Source organism: Pistacia vera, unplaced genomic scaffold (genome assembly GCF_008641045.1).
Source record: "Pistacia vera cultivar Batoury unplaced genomic scaffold, PisVer_v2 Contig102, whole genome shotgun sequence".
In the NCBI taxonomy this organism is placed as follows: domain Eukaryota; kingdom Viridiplantae; phylum Streptophyta; class Magnoliopsida; order Sapindales; family Anacardiaceae; genus Pistacia; species Pistacia vera.
This window is the reverse complement of record NW_022195050.1, coordinates 278,476-299,509: the sequence shown is the minus strand read 5'-3', so window position 1 is coordinate 299,509 and position 21,034 is coordinate 278,476. Positions and strand designations below refer to the sequence as shown.

The 21,034-nt window shown below is 34.3% G+C and overlaps 3 protein-coding genes across 4 annotated transcripts; 2 read left to right on the top strand and 1 right to left on the bottom strand.

Moving 5' to 3' along the window:
* The first annotated feature begins 283 nt into the window (after nt 1-283).
* LOC116117891 (glutathione S-transferase-like protein tpcF) lies at nt 284-6,981 on the top strand. Of its 2 annotated transcripts, none has more exons than XM_031403913.1 (10): nt 284-586; nt 2,051-2,089; nt 2,529-2,655; nt 2,857-2,918; nt 3,752-3,819; nt 4,149-4,198; nt 4,837-4,906; nt 5,112-5,235; nt 6,419-6,535; nt 6,749-6,981. In XM_031403913.1, the coding sequence occupies exons 1-10, from the start codon at nt 353-355 to the stop codon at nt 6,845-6,847; spliced, it is 990 nt and encodes a 329-aa protein (XP_031259773.1). In that variant the 5' UTR covers nt 284-352; the 3' UTR covers nt 6,848-6,981. The 2 variants fall into 2 exon arrangements, with proteins under 2 accessions (XP_031259773.1, XP_031259817.1); XM_031403957.1 differs by having other exon boundaries at nt 390-586; nt 2,032-2,089.
* A 358-nt stretch (nt 6,982-7,339) lies between these two features.
* Nucleotides 7,340-13,590, bottom strand: LOC116121144 (queuine tRNA-ribosyltransferase accessory subunit 2-like). Its single transcript, XM_031407114.1, has 10 exons — nt 13,412-13,590; nt 11,627-11,801; nt 11,382-11,540; nt 11,035-11,128; nt 10,892-10,962; nt 9,750-9,801; nt 9,012-9,060; nt 8,776-8,913; nt 7,825-7,944; nt 7,340-7,732 (listed from the first exon to the last, which is right to left on the bottom strand). The coding sequence occupies exons 1-10, from the start codon at nt 13,588-13,590 to the stop codon at nt 7,597-7,599; spliced, it is 1,173 nt and encodes a 390-aa protein (XP_031262974.1). The 3' UTR covers nt 7,340-7,596.
* Nucleotides 13,591-15,842: 2,252 nt separating this feature from the next.
* LOC116121043 (TMV resistance protein N-like) lies at nt 15,843-20,027 on the top strand. The gene is made up of 7 exons (XM_031407025.1): nt 15,843-16,339; nt 16,622-17,001; nt 17,101-17,171; nt 17,301-17,717; nt 17,816-18,088; nt 18,849-19,658; nt 19,764-20,027. The coding sequence occupies exons 1-7, from the start codon at nt 15,843-15,845 to the stop codon at nt 20,025-20,027; spliced, it is 2,712 nt and encodes a 903-aa protein (XP_031262885.1).
* The last annotated feature ends 1,007 nt before the right edge of the window (nt 20,028-21,034 follow it).

The window sequence follows — 21,034 nt, the reverse complement described above, 5'->3', positions numbered from 1 at the left end:
AAGTCTTTAATGGAGGGAATGATTAGGATCGGTTTGAAGAAGATGAGTGAATGTTTAGGGTTTATTTATATATGAGGGCATTTTTGTCCTTAAAATTTGTGTAATATTGGATTGTGCTATTTGTTGAAAAGGTTTTATAAAAGTGTTAGTTTACGATTCCCTATCCAAAACAGTATCATTTTATATAATTTCGCAAAAAATTAAAAGAATATAATTTTACAGGAACATTTTCAGTTAATACATGTGGGGTCGAAAATTATAAGCCACTAGTCTTTGATTTGTTAGTGACATTCCAAGTTAAAGAATCCATAAAAGCGCAAAATATCACTCGGCAGTCATACTACCGGAAACCATGTCGTTGATATCTGTGTCATGTTCTCAATCTGTTCTCTTCTCTTCCTCAAACCCACCGGGGCCACCTCGCACTTTCTCTTCATTTTTTCACACGTTCCCCAGAAACGCCAACTGGGTTGCTCGCAGAATCAGATTCCATGCAAAATCTGATACAGAAACCTCCCCCCAATTAAATGCTTCAAGTTCATCTTCTTTCTTGTCTTTTCTTTGCCCCTTGCTCAAGCTCTTCTCGGTAAGTTTTCTACTTTTTTTTCTCGGTAGACCTTTTTGATGAACAAAGAAACTTCTGTGATTGAACTTTCAACAGAAGTTTCAAGCTTTAATTTATTGATTCTGGGTAACAATTAAGAAAATATGTGAAGTAAAAATCTAAAGTTTAGAATTCTAATAGTTGGTGTAATTAGAAACTCGGTGCTGATTGTATTTTTTTTTGGATATTATTTACTAATTAAGTGCTTTATGAAAAGTGTTATTATTATTATTTATGTGTTGATTATAATTACTTGAAAAAATTCTTAGCCCAAGGGTACTCTTAGTTTTCGTAGTTGTTGAAACTTTTTTTTCCTGAAGCTTGTTCTTTGTATATTTATTGTTTCAATCTATATACTCATTTATTGTTAACTTGTAATTGTATCATTTGCATTTTATCAGTTAAAATGTTAGCAACAGTTAGAAATGTGTCAATCTGTATAGTGTATACTCATTTATTGTTTCAATCAATTACTTGTCAAGGAAATTTTTTATTTTAAGCTCTTTGTTACAGAGCCAACTGCAGAAGATATTGATGTGGCATGTCTTTTTGATGAAATTTAATAAATAACTTTACCCTGGAAATTTAAAGTTGTGGTTCTTCATTCTTTGGAATATGCAACTGAAGAGAGCTAGGTGGGTGTTGAGTCTCGAGAATCCCTGATTGGATGATTAAGGGGGTGTCTCTTGTTCCATAAGGAGGCTGGGACACTCCATGTTGTAAACTGCTCTATCCAATTAGCTAGGCCTCATATAGTAGGCCACGGTTAAACTGGCGATGTTGAGAGGTAAACCTTATTGCGACTGTCTTTGTTTCTTTGACATGGCAGTTAGAGATGAATGTGTAAAATGTGCAATGCGGGCCATGAAATTAGTAATATGGAACTTCTTGTGTTTGTGCCTAAAATTGGAGTTAGATGGGATGAGTAAAGTATGCTTATTAAATTTTTTATCTGATCCAAATACTTAGAAAAAATTATGAAACAACACAACCAAGCATGGATCACTGCAAGAAGCTTTCTCCGCGATGTTCTGGGTTCTTTATTTGGGTCAAACATTGTACTGGGTACTACGTTATTTGATTCAAGGAACTAGAGTGTCAACTGGCATAGATTTATTTAGCTTTCATTGTTCTGTTTAGAATTTTATTGTTGTGACCACTTGGAATGGCTCCTGATAGTATCTTGCCTATGGTAGATCTGTTAGGTTGTCGATGCTATCCTACCCTGTCTGATGTTAGTTTGTACTGTAGAGATCATGTGTGTTATTTATTGATTATGACAAAGCAATTCCAACTGTTTAAAGGAAGCCCTTGTGCTTTATCATGTTCCTAGCAATTGTATTAAATTTATTTTATTCAAACACTCACATGTACATGAGAACCCTTTATAATTACCTTCTGGTACTTATTTTCCCTTGCTCCACTAGTTTTTCTTTTTTATTTCAGGGAGGGGATCCTTCTCGTGAGCGAAATTACACATTGGAGGTAATTTCTTTCAGGAGCTTCCTTGTGTTTGCTCCAATAGTTTGTATATGGTAGAAGGTAATACCAACAGAAGTTTGAGGATCTTTAATGTCTCTTAACATTAAATAAAATTAGTTTGTGTCTGCACAGGAGAGCTGGGCGGTAAGGTTGCTTTACATGTGTTCATATGTATCTGTTAGGATCCCATATTGAAAGGGAATAGGGTGGGCATGTGGGTTATAAAGGCTTGAGCACCCTCCCTTGGCAAGCCGGTTTTCCAAGGAGAGTTCTACCCAAGCCCATGAAAAACCTATGGCCCAACCCAAATTATTGAGTTATTAGAGTGGGTTCCTATCAGTATCTTTATTCAATTGTTCTAGGAGGCTTCAATTTCTGAACAATTTTACCATTTAGCAGATCCTGTCATCCTGATGCCTCTATTTCTGTTGCTAATTTGTAGGCGGCAACATCTTCTTTATCTACCTTGGCCAGATTACCATGGGGGTCAAGATCACTATCAAAGGGATCACATAGCGAAGAGATCGACAATTTAAATCCTCCTTTGCATTTACAACTTTATGAATTTGGTAAGCTTCTATTTGATTAGATAAGCCGTACTCATTACCTCTTTCCTTCTTCTTGTACACAAGAGATGGAAAAAATACATCTGTTTTTTACTAGCTATGAATATGGAGAATATTTTACAATATGATTTAAATCATTTGAAGCGTATTGAACCATTATAGATTTTGGGCTTAAATGTTGTTACTAATGTATTTCATGAACAGAGGCTTGCCCCTTTTGTAGGAGGGTTAGAGAGGCCTTGACCGAGCTAGATCTTGCTGTAGAGGTAAGAAATGAGACTGAAAATGTAACAGCAATCCTATATTTCTTTTAATTTACTAATGTTCTAGCAATGAATTTTGGTTTAATAATTTCCTTTCTGTATGCTTGTCAAAAAGATTTCCAGCAGTACTTGTGGTAGGAAACAAAGAGGCCTAATAGATCAAGCTTGAATGATACTAAGAGGATAATTGATGCAGACCTGTTAAGACACTCTTGTGAGTACCAACTGATTAACTTAGCAGAGTAAAATAGTGATTCATTTAAGAAGAGAAGTTGTGACCTAGTACGTCTAACTAGTATTCATCGAGACTTCTAAAATAGTAGATCAACATAATGGAGAGTATTTGTCCCAAGATCTTAAAAGAAGATTAAGGCCAATAACATAGAGCAAGAACTGAGATTTCCTACTTTCCTAGCACGATTTCCTCACAAGCAAGGCACTCACCTATATAGTAAATATGTTTCAGCTAAAGTACTACAAACACCACCATAAACAACTAAGCCTCTCATTCCTACTTAAACCATTAAAAGGTTAAGTTGAGTGCCGAGTGATTTAGCCAGCACACAATTGATGCCCTTTGATAGTAAATACCTTTCTTCTAGTTGACTAAAAATCATTCAGTACTGCTACGCTATAGAACTGTGTCTACTGAACTGTAAAATGGTGTCAGAACTGTATGTTTACATCGTTAAATAAATAAACAAACATTTATCTTTATGTAGGTACATAACTATGCTTTATTTGTTTTATATGTTCTTGTTGATAACTTAATTCATCTCTCTTCTGCTTATTAGTCATTTACTTTTCTGATGTCAGCTAATTTGGTGTATGGGCAGGTCTATCCTTGTCCGAAAGGTTCTGTTAGACATAGAGAAATGGTAAAAAAATCTGGCGGGAAAGAGCTGTACGTAATTCTGTTCTTTAGACTATATCTTTAAAGCTATCCCTCACTTAAGTTGGGTAAAGTTATTTTGGCATTGCCCCAAGGAAAATTTTAAACCATGGGGTAAATGATCAACTGATATAATGTATATGAGGTTATCTTATATGCCAAATTTTGGTTTTCAATAATAACATAAATTGATTATCTTGTCTGCTTTAGTAATTTTTATTTCCTTGATCTACTTCAAATACGCATTCATGAAAAGATCACTAGCACTTTTAACACTGTCTTCTTGCATATCACTTCTCTTCCTCTGTATAGTATGCACAATTTTAAAAATCTTCTTGCAGGTTTCCTTTCCTGTTCGATCCAAATACTGGTATTTCAATGTATGAAAGTGGTACGTAATGAAGTTCATTTTCAAATTCATGTATGTGTTCTTACTGTCAATAATATCTTGAGTTTTTGTATTGTAGGAAAGGATATTTTAAGTCATACTTTGAATATGTAGTGGTAATTACATTTCAGAAACAAAATGTAATTGGATGACATTTTAGAGAGAAAGACTTGGAGCATGGGCTTGAAAGAAAACGTAGTAAAGCAGTTGTTAATTCTAAGTGTTCCTAGCCTAGCAAATCTTTGATACATAGTGATTTAAGTTTACTATTGGGTTATTGGACTTTCGAGTATGACCATAATTTGTTGTAGTAAGAATGTAGGTGAAATCCTAGGTGCAAGGGCAGATAACGATGTGGACAAAGTAGAGCTTGAATTTGCACAATTATCTTACGTGAAAGAACTTATATTGACTAAATTGTTATCAACATTGGTGGTTTAAACTGAATTCATTGATTATGAAACTGAAAATTTCAATTTCTTTTTTGTATTTATTTTCCTTAACTTTCATGCATATTCTTGAGTGTTGATGAAAACAGAAATGTCATATTCTAGGGCTCTATCCTCTTTTGATGCTCTCTTAACCTTGTTTTATCACCTTTCAATCTTGTATAAAATTCCCTTTTACCCTTTTCTTAATAGGTGATATTGTGAACTACCTATTTCAGCAATATGGTAAAGGAAGAAGCCCCTCAGTGGGACTGTTGGAAAGGTAATTTAGCTCAAGAATTGTCTCTAAAAATATCTTCTATGGTGGAGATCATGTATTATCAGTAAAGTGAGCCATGGATGAGAATTTTCTTGCATAATTTTGCCATTTAGGATGGCCATATTTGTTGTGTGGTTGATTATTGGTTTTATAGTTTGTTTGGCTCTTCTTCAACTCAACTATCTCTCTCTTTCAATATATCCTGCAGCACATTGATCACTGGATGGATGCCAACGCTTCTACGAGCAGGTAGAGGGATGACACTATGGGAAAAGGCGAGGGCAGACCCGCCGCCCAAAAAGTTGGAACTTTTCTCTTATGAGAACAATCCGGTAATTTCTGTTTCCTGTTATGTTTTAATTTTTATAATGGGTAAGCATCATTCCTCCCCTGACTAGTATACTCTTCAATTTTATTTTTAATAAATTCGTTCTACTGAGACTTACCAAAAATGGGACCATCCAGTAACAAATGGTTTTACTTTCCCTATATGGTGTAATCACTTTCTTACACACTTTATTTGGGTTCAAGTCTCTCTGTGTTTTAGTTGCAATGTAACATCAATTAATGGGGGTCCCTATAGATATTTGATGGTTGATCAAAGTCTCTGCATAGCTTGATTAGGAGTAAAAGAGGTGTTATTCTGATGTCTGCAAGTTTGTTGAAAGACAAAGAGATGGTTACTAGAAACTCAAGATGGCAGCTTGTAGTTAGGATCTTATGTTACTAATTATTGTTATTTAGGGCAAAGGGGCTAAGAAGATATTTATGCAAATAGAATATAATTAGTGAATAAAGGTTCTGAAACTAATAGAAAAGTGGAGACAGTAGAAAGTTAGAAATTAGGCGTAATTCATTAACTTCAGACCTAGGTCCTTTCGGCTATGTACTTGAGTTTGGATGGCATCATAAAGTGTTCAGAAAGAAGTGTCATTACTCCTTGCAAGAACTTGATCTTTGATATAAGAAATTCTGAACATTAAGACCTAACTAGGAAATATCGCTTAAAGATAGCTGTAAATAGGTATTGTAAACAAAGAGAAGTATTCATTTGTTCTCTAAGCCCTTCACAGCATTCCTAGAAATTAACAAATTTCCTCTGATTCCTGAAAAGTAAAGAAAACTGAAAAAGCAAAGCTGTACATTAAAAGAAGCTTAAGGTCCCAAATAAGGGCCCTTGTTTTGGTTACGGACTATATTTTCAAACGTCTTATATCTTTAAATTGATCTGTTCTTTAGTTTCTTGTTATCTGCATCTTAAATACATCAGGGAATTGAAACTTTAGTGTTCACAAAATAATTAAAGCCCTACTGAAATTCCGATGAAAAATCTGAGGGAAGAGGCAAGACGAAAACCCTTTGTATTGCAGTAATTCATTTGCGCATGATTAATATAACTATGCATGAAGTGGTAGTGCAGGAGTGTCCATTCAACCATATGATTCCCCCATGGTTCTTATTCTTTATGTTGTGCATGTTGTGTTTCCCATTTTCCTCCTTTTACCTTCTGTGCAGTATGCACGACTTGTGCGTGAAGCACTATGCGAACTAGAGCTTCCTTATATTCTTCAAAACATCGGAGAAGGTTCTTCCAGAGCAAAGTTACTACTTGATGTGTCTGGATCCAAAGAGGTTAGATTTTAGCATCATTTAAATTATCTTTCTGCCACATATTAGTGAAATAAGTTTCTTTTGTTGCCATAAAATGTGGTGTTGCATGCTTTCTCAAAGCATTTTATATTTCATTTCCCGTGGCAATAGACAATATTTGGAATCTGAAATGCATGCTTGCACAATCTATCTTCAGCCTTAATCATTAAATGGAGATCTTGTTGTATTTTCCAGGTACCTTACCTGATTGATCCAAACACCGGTACTCAAATCGGCGACTACAAGAATATCTTATCATATTTGTTCCAGACATACTCGATGTCGGCTGTATAATACTTCTGACTTCAAATTTGTTACTGCCTTTAACCTGTAAAGCAAAATCTTCAGGATGATGGCAATAGAAATTATTGTGATATATTGAGCCCTTTATTTTTCTGAATGGCAATGTATGTCCAGTTTGTTTTGCATTTGTACATTTTGGTGGATGGCTCAGTTCAAGAAATTAAGATAGAAGCATCAAACCCTGAACAAAATGTAATTAAATAAATAAGAAAAAACCAATAATTTTATAAAAGCATTGGATTATTTGCACTTAAAATTTCATAAGAATCCATTATGAAAATTTAAAATTTCTATTAAAAAAAAAAAAAAAAACTAATTTAATCTCAAATATTTGGGTGAATCAAACCCTATAACTATATGTACATCCATTAATATAATTTGTGCACCCACGAGTAAAATGTGTTATATATCAATTATAATCGCTTACAAAATCTCGAAAAAAATTAAATTAACAAACTGTGAAGAAAATATATTTCAACCTAGATGACCCTAGTAAAACCTAAATGACCAAAAATATATTTTAACCTAAATTTGTTAAATTTCGAAGTCCAACAATCATATTTTCTCAAAATTGTGTTAGAATAAATGGCAATGCGCGACGGTACGAGTAATCTATAGGTTAAAAGTACATAAATTGTCAAAATTAAAAAACAAATTGACTGGGGGACTAATCTCTGCGCTTTGGCTCTCAGATAACAAAAATGCTATATTTGAAACCATTGCCGTATTTGAAGGAATAATCATACACTTGCAACACTCGCAGCAAGATGATCACGCCTACTTCGAACAAACGTCTTTTGGAATTGTTCGAATTTGCCTTCCTTTATCGCTTCCCTTATTGAACGGAAAAAGCCCAGATAGTGATGAGTATTATGTCTGCAAATCAAAGAAAAACTCTCAATTCTTCATATTTATCGCCATTTGTAATACTGAACTTTAAAACTACTAGGGAGTGAAGAAATTCGTACATTTCTAGTAGAATCTGCGCCAACATTTCATGCACATTGAGAAGATGATTGATGTAGGCTTTTGTATGATTCTTACACGTATAGCAGCTGCAACCTTCTACAATCGGAGTTGTATCTTTCCTGGAATGAAAAATATCATAAACAGAAGCCATGAGGTTCTTGTTAACGAGATACGATTGCTAAATTCAGATATTGGACGTAGTTACAATAGATATATCAACTAAAAACATTCAAGGTTCTTTAAACTAACTTGATTAAAAAGAAGAAACATATTTATGCAAAATGTATTTGTTAACATTCAACTTCCACTTTACAGTGAACTTCAATAGGTATTGAAGGAAAAGAAAAGATCATAAAACACGAATAACAATGCTATAACTAAATTCACGGCTAGATTCCACAAAATCATAATAATTAACAGTACATCAATTTAATATGTTGTAAGCAGGTGTTTCATTGGCTTCATTAAAAAGGTGAATTATACAATGGACGAATAGAGTAAATATGAATTCAGTTTATAAAAACTTAATAGAGTCACATGCCTCAGTACTGTTCCATCCCATAGAATCACTGACATGATGACATCTCAAAACCACAGAATTTCAAACCTCAATAATAAAAAATTAACTTTCTGCAGAACAAATATTCCATATTAAGGGCTGGTAACTAATTTAATTGGATAATCAAACATTGTTACAGAAGTAATATTTCTGTTGTGCTCATATCTAATCAGAACTTTCAAAGTAGTTAAAGATGAAAATAAAAATTTTAAATTTGAATGAAAGTAAACGGAAGAAGTAAATACTTTCTAAAAGAACAACAAATTCAAGAAAAGACATGTTAACAAGGAAAAGGAGTCTACTAAATCCAGAAACATAAAATATAGAACACAGATCAAGACATTAATCAAAATCAAGATCATTGACACCAAGAAGAGATCAAATCATTCACCTGTACAATGTTGCCTTTAGATTAATCTTTGTCCCGTCACTTCCTTGATCAGTTGACTGAAAATCATACAGATTTTTCTCCATTATATTCAGTGGGAAGATAAGTGCAAAGCCTCCTAATGTAAGATGGTATATATAACTGCGAAACAATAATTAGATGCATAGACTTTTAGTAAGATATTCCCCACAAGGGCAGAAAAGCTCAGAAAAGGATATATGGTGTGACAAACTACATACACAGAGTCAAAAAGGTCCACTCCGGCGGCAACACCCTGCAATATCTCCTCTGTAAGAAGACAACTTTTAAATCATGAGTAAATGAACTCTTTGTTGCCTTATTGTTGAAGATTAAAAATCTTTGTCTTCATTGTCAATCTATTTTTAGGTCTCGTTTATTTGGTCATTTGTAAGAGCACTGGACGAAATTCACATAATTTTTCCTTGAAAAAAATGATTTATTTGATTTGAATTCAAAAGACATCAAAGATAAAAAAATACATGTGATCAAAATTCAAATGAATCAATATTTACATTTTTCCCACAGATATCCAGTCGGTGAAATTTGATCATACTTTATGAAGCTTTTTATTTTACATCAAACAGCAAGAGTATTTTCTTCCGTTTGTTCTCTCTGCAGAAGAAATTCTTGATCTTATCCAAATATTAGCAAACAGATCGTTTTCATTGGGAATCTAAAGTTCTGTGAAAAAAAGGAGCGTCCAAATACTACAACTATGAACCTGCCCTTCAGTAAAATTCTGCATTCATGTGTGCCAGTTGTGGCAAAGTTTTACAATTAAACTAAGTGAGATTAACTTTTTATTTTTTATGATACATATAAATATCTGGCTTTTCTAACAAATTCATCAAGTTCTAAAGAGGGACCAAGGTCAAACCATGAAACCTTGATAGTCAAGAATTCTGTGCTAATTAAAGGGAAATTACCAAGAACAAAATAAACGGTAAACTATATACCTGGTAGTCCAAGGCCAGAAATAAGGCGTGGCCTTCCCTCTGGTAATTTATCCTGAGATTAGGAGCAGAAAAATTATCAAGGAACTCTATTGATACAGCAAAAGAAAAAAAAGGTGACTCTGTACAAGTAAACAAGATATTATAACAACCTAAGGAAACATAGCTTAGTTAGGCTGTTATCAATGATCGGAAAAAGGGGAGATAACTTTTTCACAGTTAATGGTGATATGTTCTAATTTTTGCACCATAACTAGAGCATTGACATGAGAAACTCTTATCATCCCAAGACTGATTTCTTCTACACTTCTGCTCTGTCTCTACTGCTTTGTTCTGCTACCATAGTTTTTGCCCTTGGTTTCTATCACTTGCACAACCTTTTTTATACTCTAAATTACTAGTACAACAACCCTGTTCTTAAAGGCTTCCATACTTAAGAGTGCACAATTCCATAAGTGTAATCAACAAGTTTAAAGGTCGGTCACAATCAAACTATATTAAAAAACCTGTATTTTTACTGTGAGTTCCAAGAAACCGTTTTGTGCTTGCTATACATACTGCAGGAAAAAAAAAATTAACCTTTCTATGGTTCCTTCTAACCTTGTATTATGAAAACATTTTTTAATGTTGACTAATTAGAATGAAAAAAAAAATTCCATATTATATGTCCAGCAGCTAATAACAAATAAATAAAATATTTTGACAAACACAGATGTTGTTTAAATTAAAGATGATTGATTTGTTTCGTCTCTTAACATGCAGCATGTACTGCTATGAAACTTTATGGAAAATTCAACAGCTGTTTATTAATAAACATGAAGCTTTTTGTTCTCCCTTTGAGAGAGGTATTAAAAATGATTGCATTCCTATATTAGATGAGCTTACAATATTTGAAAAAAAACGTTTTTGTTGTGACATCATAGCAGGCTAAACAGCAATCACCACATACATGCTTAGTCCAAAGAGTTGGCTGATGATTTGTTGACTGACTTGTAACCAAGTTATGTTATCACTTATTCAAACAAAGCACAATAATTTTCATTCAACAACATATTAACCATGCAACATATAAACAATGAAACTAATGGCCCTTTTCAAGGGTAAGGAAGACTTAAAGCTTCCATATTATGGGAAGTGAGACTTACAGTGACAGTATTTAGGAGAGGAGGACGCTCATCCATGCTCTCTCCAAGCCCAAAGCCTCCAATCCAATAACCTGCAATAAAATATCCGTCCCTCAAATTTGCTGGTTTGTGAACAATATAAAGGATCTCATTCATGCAAATACCTGAGACATTTCTCACGGCCACCTCTTGGGCACATCGCTGCCGTTCTTCAATATTGGACCCACCAACAATGGACCCAAAAACAGCTCCACCTGCCTAAACTTTTTTAAGTTACTATACACCCCCATCAATGAATCATTGACACACCAAAATCTACGATGAAGTTAAAAGTTAAAACAATGCATCAAGAATAGTGAATTAAGTTGTTCAAGCAAAATAAAATAAAATAAAAGAAAGAAAGAAAAGCAAAGAAAAACCAACATAAAATGCCCATCATTGAATCATAAACATAGGTGTCAAATATGAATATTTATTAATGCCAGAAGGTAAAAATATGTACAACGTTTACCGGACTCTTTGCAATGCATTCATCAAGCCATTTCACAGTTCTGTCCACTGATGTTTTATTCCTCTTATCAGATACCCATGCAGGTACTTCATCAGCCAAAGTGGTCCATAAGTTTGGCCTCATGGAAGAAATCATTTCTATGTACTCTACAGGTTTAATCTGAAATCATATATGCATTAGAAATATTTAGAAATGTAATCTTAAGGTTAGAAAGGAATAGAGACCAAGAGAAAGAGATAATCTACCAAACTACGACCGCAAGGTGTCTCAAAAGATGCTCCCATTTTATTAGTGCTACTACATTCTGGAAGGCATTGAATAGAATCCCTTGGCACAGCTGCATATCCATATTCATGCAAACCAAGCATCTGGTGGAGTCCTCCAATAGTTGATATTGTTTTTGGGGAAGGACCTTCCAAGCTACAGATTACAGGGTATCACACAGGTCAGTGAAATGGTAACTAAAACCCCCCCGCACCCCTTCTCTCTCTCTGTGGAAAACATTGACCCCCTCAGTTAAAAAAAAATATATATATATTACAGTAAGAGTAAGTTGATGGTGATGGAAATTAACTTCACATGAATGAAGTGCTGATAATGAGAACAAAGAAACAATAAGAAATAAGCTTCTTATTGAAGAAACAAGGGAGATAAAAAGAAACTTCGGGCCGAAAACTCTAATGCATGCTTAATCACCCTAAGCATTAGAAGAATCCTATTGAGGAGACGAGCACCAAAAACATTGCCCTGAGCTCACCCAATGCAGGAGGTTGACATATATGTTGATACCACAATCTAATTTAAGTAAATGCATTACAAGTCAATTAAGTACATTATGGTTCATTATTGTTCTATATGCACGACTCAAACCTCACACGTAAACGTCAACAGTCAACCCCTTTCACACCAAAGTCTATAAATGCAAAAACTTAAAATCTCTCACACTAGAAGAATATGCATTCCTCTAGAAACCATTACCAAACCATTGAAACAAGGAGACATATTTCACCTACTAGCTACTTAGCTTTCATGTTACACCTTGGCGAGAATTTTTCCCAAGTACCCACTATCTAGCAAGCAGTCCATCCTCACAAAATCATTTAGCCACTACATAGCACCTAAATTCATAGTTTTTAAAATATACCAAACACCATCTTAAACCAAAAGCTTAGCTAATAAGTTACTAACACGCCAAAATAGTGAATACAAACAATCCACTTGTTCACTCTTCTCCTGAAGTGGGACTCAACCCTCACCCAAGAACCTCCAAAGCTTCCCACATACCTATCTTTGATTGTCAATCCACAACTTAATACGTATCCAACAAGTTAATCAGATTATTTGTAGTTGCACAGCTACGTGCCTCTCCATTTTTTTCAACTCAAATGCAAAGAATCAATTAAATTCTAGCAAGCAAAAAATCACCTAACCTACCTAATTTCACATTTCTTTTTAATAAGCTGTCCAACAAACATTCCTGATATATATAACACAGAACACAAACTTAACAACCCAAATGCTTTAACTAATAACTAATGAACCCGGCAAAACACTGCTTCGCTCGTTCAATCTTGTCTTGTGGGACTCATTCTTCACAGATGAACCTCAAAAGCTTCCCACTGTGTCATCTTTAACAGCCAGTCCACATCATAATTCTTGTCCAACAAGCTAACCACATCGTTTGTAAGCAGCAAAATTCTCACAAGCCGAAACAAAAGACGTTATACGCATATAAATTCAAACACCTACGAGACTCATTCTTCACACATTAACTTCAAAAGCTTACCAATGTCTTATCTTTGACTACCAATCCACAACACAATTCTTGTCAAAAAAAGTTAACCACATCATTTCTCAGAAACAAACTTCTCACAAGCCAAAACACAAACACGTTATACGCATATAAATTCAAGCACAAATGCACATTTCCTCAAAAAATCCGAAAAAATATATGCCAGAAGACACCCACAAACAACAAATGCGCACTCTTCTCGCAAAAAGAACAAGAGGGTATCGAAGTAAATACTCACAAATGAAGGGGGCTAAACTGCAAAAGATGAGAATCAGGAGAAGGAAGAGAGGGAAGGAGGTCAGGCGAGATAAAGAGCGGGAGGCCTTTGCGTGTGGAGAGGAGAAGCGATGGCGTTTCGATGGAGTTGGGACAGTTGCTCACGTGGAGTAGCCCGTACGGGCTTTGCCGTTGCTCCATGCTTGACGACGAACTTCATGATGTTCAGGTTTAGCTGAAGAAGCTAATGGGAAACCTTTGGTTGGAGTGTGGAGGGAGATGTAAACTAAGAAAAAGCAGCGGTGTTTTGGGAAATATGAGGAGAACAAACCTAATGCACAAGAGAGGTTTTGCGTTGGACGGTTGACCTCACTTCTTTGGTTTTTTGCCGGCAAAATTTGAACTTTCACTAATTATAAAAAAAAAAAAGTCCTCACTTCAGTGTGTTTAGGTTAATGAATTAACGCTTAGGTTGTTATTGTAATTTTTATGAAATTGTTTGGTTATAAATTTTTTGATAAGGTTTGGTTTATAAATGATAATTACAAGTTTTGAAATGATATTAAGTTGAGGAGAGATACAATTTACTATTTAGGTGTAAAGATTTATTGAATTGTTAAAAAGAAATAGTGAATTGGTGTTAACTTTAACGACAAATGTAAAGTTTTCAAAACCCCTGTAATTCTAAATAAAAATAAAACAATGAAATAAAATAGAAAGGGTTTGAATTCTAGTTTTAAAAAAAAAAAAATAATAAAATCCAAAAACTTTATATTAAATTTTTATTTTTTATTTTATGATATTTAAAATTTTAAGTTGAAATGTTATGTGTTAGCATTTCACAGAATAGATATTTTTTAGTTATTATATTTTTGTTTTTTAACTTATATTGCAAAATTACTTATTACCCCTATTGATTAAATGTAACACTACACACTATTGAAATTGAAGGATTTTAAACTTGCGTCCCTTTTCTTACATTTATATAGAACATTGTACAGGGATGTATACGAGCCGAGCCGAGTCAAGTATCTTGATACTCGAGCTCAGCTTGTGATGAACAGTACCAACCTTGAGCGATCGAGCTATCGAGCTTTAGTATTCGTGTTCGAGTTCGAGCTCGGTACTGTGAAAGTGTACTCGAGCTCGAGCTGCTTAATCGAGCTTAAACGAGCTCGAGCCTGATCGAGCTCCATCGAGAGTCAACACTAAAATATATATTTCTTCTCCCTTATTTTCTCTTTCGTTTTCACAGGCTATCACCTCTTTTTTTTTTTTTTCTCTTCTTCTTTTCTCTTTCTTCTTTATTCACTCATTTTGTCAACTCATCGTTTTTTTTTCTTCTTCTTCTTGTCTCTTCTTTTCTGCTTATTCCCTTCTCTTTCTTACTTCTTCAAATCTTCTCTTGTCTTTTTTTCTTTTCTTTCTCCCCATTCTCTTCTCTTTCTTTACTTCTTCTATTCTCTTCCCTATTCTCACTCCTCTTTTCTTTCTTCTTCTGCTCCTTCAGATTTTCTCCTTCATATTTTTCTTTCACATTTCAAGCTTAAATGGAACCAAGGTGAATGAAGGTGAAAGAAAAGATGAATGAAGTTGGATTTTTGAAGCCGAAAGAAAAAAATCCAATTGGGTTTTGAGTGTTTGAGCTTTGAAATGGGTTTATTGTTTGTCTGGGAATGGGTCATGGGTGTGTTTGTAATGTTGACAACTTAAAAAAAAACTTTTAAAATCTTACAAAATGGCCCCCAAAGCTCGTTTAAGCTCGCGAGCTCGACTAGCGAGCTCAACTCGGATCGAACTCGGCTGTACTGTTCATGAGCTGCTCGAGCCGAGCTCAACTTGACTAGTTTCGAGTCAAACTCGAGCTTATGAGAGTCGAGTCGAGTAGCTCGCGAGTTACCGGCCGTGTCTCATCCTAATTGTACCTAAATTAAAATCCTCCTTTGAGCGGTGTGAAACTTATGTTGAAGGGTGAAAATGTCATTTCCTCTCTGCGTTATTAACAAGGCACAAGCAGTCGAGACAACCCTTTCCATATTCAGATTAGGCAAGGAATTCGGACTCCAAAACGTCAACCAAGCCTCTTCTAGTCTTTATTATTTATTCATACAACTAACTGTATTTTTTATTTTTAGCGATCAATTTTTAAAACCCATCAATACTAAGATTAATTTTTTATTTTAGTAAACCTATAAAAATTGTTTACTTTACTTGGCATCACATCGACAGATTATAGAGGAGAAATACTGAGAGCTCTTGACTCTCTAACCCAAAAACCATCTTCAGAATCCTCATGAAATTGTACTTCAGAATCCTCATGGATACAAAACCTAAGTGTACTTAGCTCAAACTTTACAATTAAGGTCCATTAATTTTTCCCAAACGAAAAGTGATTGATTGCTTAAGTTTTCCACTTTTTCAGGAAAAGGTATACATTTGCGGAAATAGATTCCATGAGCATCCAAAGAGCCTCTTCGCATATTTTTACTTCTTTCTCTAAGTGGAAATATGATGTCTTCCTAAGCTTTAGAGGTAATGATACTCAAAGGAACTTCACAGATCATCTATATGCTGCTTTAATAAAAAGTGGAATTAATGTATTTAAAGATGATAAAGAACTTGAAAAGGGAAATTCCATTTCCCCAGAACTCTCTAAGGCAATTGAAGAATCAAGAATATCGATTATTATATTATCAAGAAACTATGCTTCTTCCACTTGGTGCTTGAATGAACTTTTAAAGATTGTTCACTGCACAAAGACAATGAAACATAAGATTATTCCAATTTTCTATAATGTGGATCCATCTGTTGTGAGAAAACAAACAGAAAATTTTGAGGAAGCTTTTGCTAAACATGAAGGAACGTTTAAGGGTAAAGCAGACAAGATACAAAAATGGAGGATTGTTTTGACAGAGGTGGCCAATCTCGCAGGATGGGCTTTAAAGGATCGGTAACTTTTACTTCTTTGTAATACGTTCTTTGTTCTCAAGATTGACCATGTGTATAATAAGTTTGAGAGAACAAAGTCCTCTTTCATGTCAAGATTAGTAAATTTCATATTAAAAAAACTGTTAAGGTTTATTTAATAAAGGTCATCCTCACTATATAGGAAAAATATTTTAGCTCGCTAATTTAAAAGAAATATTAAATCTATATGTCATTATTTATTTATTTGCATCTTTGTGAACTTGTAATAGATGACCATATTTTTATATTCTTTTTTAACTTGTAGGCATGAGTCAGAATTCATTCAAGATATTGTTAAAGACATATCAAGAAAATTAGGTCCTACTGCGTCTAGGACTCTGGAAGGTCTAGTAGGAATATGTTCACGTTTGGAGAAGCTGCGAAGGGCCCTAATGGGTACAAAGTCTGATGATGTTTGTATGATAGGAATTTATGGAATGGAAGGAATAGGAAAAACTACAATTGCAAGAGATATTTATGACTTGATTTCTTCTGAATTCGATGGTAGTAGTTTTCTTGCCAATGTTAGAGAAACTTCAAGAAAAAGGGGTGTGGCACATTTACAAAACCAGCTTCTGTCTCAAATCCTGGGGCAAATGAATATTAATATATGGAAAGTGTATGACGGAATTGAAATGATAAGAAGTAGGTTTTGGCAAAAAAAGGTTCTCATTGTTATAGATGATGTAGATGATATAAAGTAATTAACTGAATTAACCGGAAAGCATAATTGGTTTGGTTCAGGTAGTAGGATCATAATAACGTTGAGAGATAAGCAATTGCTGATCACACATGGAGTGGATATTATGTACAAGGTAGAGGAACTAGGTGATGATGAAGCTCTTTAACTTTTTAGTTTGAAAGCCTTCAAAAACAATCACCCTTTGAAACAATATGTGGAGTTGTCCAAAACTTTTGTAAAGTATACTTGTGTCTTCCATTAGCTCTTGAAGTTCCAGGCTCATTTTTATTTGGTAACTATTGATGAATGGGAAAGTGCATTGCAAAGGCTAGGAAGAGAATATGAAAATGGGATTTTTAATAATCTCCAAATAAGTTTTGATGGACTAAAGGAAACACAGAAGAAAATATTTCTAGATATTGTACGCTTCTTTAAAGGGGGAGATAAATATCATGTAACAAGAATATTAGACCGCTGTAGTTTCAATCCAACCATTGGAATAGCTGTTCTTGTTAATAAATCTCTTATAACTATTTCCGATAAGAACATATTGTGGATGCATGACTTATTACAAGAAATGAGTCAAAGAATTGTTAAGAGAGATTCCCCAGAAAATCCTGAAAAATGTAGCAAATTATGGAAAGAAGCAGATGTTCATGATGTGTTGACAAGAAACACAGTACGTGATTCAACAGGAAACAAGTTTCTCATCATCATTCCAATCCGTTAACCAATTAAAGCTTTGTCTTGACAAATAAATTTGCTTTCATCTTTCAGGATACTGAAGTAATTGAAGGCATAATACTAGAAAAAGAGGTGGAGTATTTTACTGTAGGTGCCAAAGCCTTTTCAAATATGAGTAACCTAAGATTGTTGAGGATCTGTAAAGTGCAACTTCCTGAAGGCCTTGAATACCTTTCCAACAACTTAAGGTTACTTGAATGGTTTGGATACCCTTTGCAAACTTTGCCGTCGATTTTGCAGTTGGATAAAATTGTCGAGCTTAAATTGCCATATAGCCACATCTCACAGCTGTGGAAAGAAACAAAGGTAAGATTAGTTTAGTCACATACATAGTTGTATTTAGTTTTTAATGTATAATAATAGAAAATGTGCTTTTACATTCAGCCTTTAGCTAAATTTGGAAAAGTAACAATTTCTTTTTTTTGTTTTTTTGGCTCTTCTTTTCCTTTCAACAACCCTTTAGTTGTTAAGAAATATGGGTTATTTTGTTTTATTGTTTATTAAGGGTAGATCTATCTTTTCATTATTTCCTTTGTTTAGCCTATATATATTTTTGTATTTAGGTTAAATCATACTTTTTGTATTCAATTGAATTGTGCAGTATCAATGAAACCCTAGCCTCCTCTTTTTTATTATTATTTCTTTGGATTGTTTAACATGGTATCAGAGCAAAATTTCATGGGACGAGGCTTAATCTTAAACATAGCTTGAGCAAAATTTTTGGAGAGGGTATTCGTTTAGTTGCTGCAATCTGATATTTCGTTGGTATTCGTTCAATTTCGGCAATTTAGTATTTTGTTGGTATTCGTTCAATTTCGGCAATCTGGTATTTCGTTTTCCTTTCTCTTGCATTCTGGTTTTCTTTGTTGTTTGAATATGGCTATTGAAACAGACGATTCGTTTCAGTCTATAAGTGTGAGGTTAGATGACAAGAATTATTCGTATTGGAGTTATGTGATGAGNGCTTATTTCGTTGAATCTCAAAGATTGTACAAGTCTTACAACTCTTCCAAGAAATATTAATATGGAAGCTCTGAAAATACTTGTACTTTCTGGTTGCTTGAAGTTGAAGACGTTTCCACAGATTATACGAAGTATGGAATCTCTAGTGGAGCTTTGTTTAGACAGAACTCCGATTAAAGAATTACCATTCCCAGTTGAACATCTAAAGGGAATTGTTTTGTTGAGTATGGAAGACTGCAAGAATCTTGTGACTCTTCCAACTAATATAAATGGTTTGAAATCTCTCAAAACTCTATCAATCTCTGGTTGCTCCAAACTTGAAAATGTGCCAGAGAGTCTGGGACAAGTAGAAAATTTGGAGAGGCTTGACCTAAGTGGAACTGCTGTAAGGCGACCAACGTCCTCCATTTTTTTCATGAACAATCTTAAGAAATTATCTTTTCGTGGATGCAAAGGACAGCCATCAAGCCCATGGTATTGGCCTTTCCCATTCAATTTGATGTCAGGTAGAAGATCAGATCCCATCATCACTTTGAAGTTGCCTTCACTGTTAGGTTTGCCTTCATTGACAGCTTTAGATCTCAGTGACTGCAATCTAGGAGCAATCCCCAGTGAAGTTGGCAACTTAGTTTCATTGCAATATCTACATCTAGGAAAGAACAATTTTGTGTCACTTCCTAGCAGTATCAATCGTCTTCGTAAGCTTACGGAACTTTATTTGGATAATTGTCATAGGCTTCAATCATTACCAGAACTTCCACCCAATTTAAATCGGCTTGTTGTAGATCATTGTACTTCACTAGAAAGATTACCAAATGCATTATGCATAACACCATATCGTTTACAACGCATTTCTTGTGTGAATTGCTTGAAATTGAGTGACTGCAAAGCCAGTGTGGCATCAACACCAAAGGTCTCCCTCTTTTCCTTTTCCCCCTTTTTTTTCTCTCTCTCTTTCTCTTGCGTTAAAGATATTCAATGTACGATTTTATCTATCTTCTATTTTTATTTGTTACAGGAAATGCCCCATCCAAGTGCTTTTTTTACCATGATTTTTATTCCTGGAAGTGAAGTTCCGAAGTGGTTCAGCCATCAGAGTGAGGGTTCTTCAATAAGAAAAAAATGTCTTCCAGACATGAAGTTGAAGGGATTCTTTGTCACCGCTGTTCTTTTTACCCGGAAGCATTTTCCTGCCCTCAATAATAATGGTTTCATTCGTTTTCAAGGCAATAAAGGAAGGAAAAATCATTTCTCTATGGATTTATACCTGAAGATAGTTTGATCCAGGGTACTGTTACAGACCATCTTTGGCTAATCTGTATTCCATTCTGCTCCTTACCTATTGAGCCGCATATATATTTTTATAAGTTTCAATTTGACACATCAAAGTGCCTAGCAATGACTGTGAGCAGGTGTGCGGCCTATCCGATATATGAAGAAGAATTGGTCGAGTTTGACTGTCCAACAGAACAATGCAGTAGCTCTATTTCTGGGAATAATTTGATTGAATTTCACCAAGATTTTGTTACATCAGAAATGGATGCTGCTGCAACTAAGCGAAGCCTTGTTGAATATGATGGAGCAGAAACTAGTGGAATCGATGAGGAACCACAACCCAAAAGGCAGAAAAACTCAGAATTCTCTTGATCACCTTGAAGGGTAATGAACAAGTAAGCATATAAATTCCTTGCTTTCAGAAGTCTTTTTATATTTTTAATAATTAACATAATCAAATATTTCAAGATAGTTTAAAATTTTTTATTTATTTATTTATGTATATGTAATGAATCACAGCCGCCTTCATGCTGAGCTCTTAGCCGGTCGTTCCTGAAACTGACATGGATGGTGGAATCTTTGGTTGAAGTGGATGTGACTGAAAGGTTCTTCTAATTAAGTTTTTTAAATAATTCTGAATTTCAGAGGACATCTCTATTCTGAAGGAAATTATGTGAGTGTTACCTTATGGCTCACTCTTGTAGGCTATATGTTTTTGTGTAGGTTGAAATTACGTGCCTAATAATTTCATTTATTTTGATATGTGGCTCATAAAATGATTACTTACGACTTGATAAAATTAAATTTACATTCATCCTTCTGCTAACCACTATTTTCAAAAGAAAAATAATGGAAAACGTTAACAGTTTACATGTACATTCATCTTTCTGCTGCTCATATATAATTAATTATCTTTATATATTTTCTCATGCAAAAGATGGATGGAGAATTGTTGTTCGACTGTTGTTATACATATCTGAAAATGTTTGCATAGGTAAATGGATTGTAAACAAA

Coding starts and splice junctions, on each gene's coding strand:
- LOC116117891 (XM_031403913.1), top strand. CDS start 353: ATGTCGTTGATATCTGTGTCATGTTCTCAATCTGTTCTCTTCTCTTCC. Junction 2,090..2,528: donor AGCGAAATTACACATTGGAG/GTAATTTCTTTC, acceptor GCTAATTTGTAG/GCGGCAACATCTTCTTTATC. Junction 3,820..4,148: donor AAATCTGGCGGGAAAGAGCT/GTACGTAATTCT, acceptor ATCTTCTTGCAG/GTTTCCTTTCCTGTTCGATC.
- LOC116121144 (XM_031407114.1), bottom strand. CDS start 13,590: ATGGAGCAACGGCAAAGCCCGTACGGGCTACTCCACGTGAGCAACTGT. Junction 9,061..9,749: donor TTCTGGCCTTGGACTACCAG/GTATATAGTTTA, acceptor GTCTTCTTACAG/AGGAGATATTGCAGGGTGTT. Junction 7,945..8,775: donor CTAAAGGCAACATTGTACAG/GTGAATGATTTG, acceptor TTTTCATTCCAG/GAAAGATACAACTCCGATTG.
- LOC116121043 (XM_031407025.1), top strand. CDS start 15,843: ATGAGCATCCAAAGAGCCTCTTCGCATATTTTTACTTCTTTCTCTAAG. Junction 16,340..16,621: donor GGATGGGCTTTAAAGGATCG/GTAACTTTTACT, acceptor TTTAACTTGTAG/GCATGAGTCAGAATTCATTC. Junction 17,718..17,815: donor ATGTGTTGACAAGAAACACA/GTACGTGATTCA, acceptor TTCATCTTTCAG/GATACTGAAGTAATTGAAGG.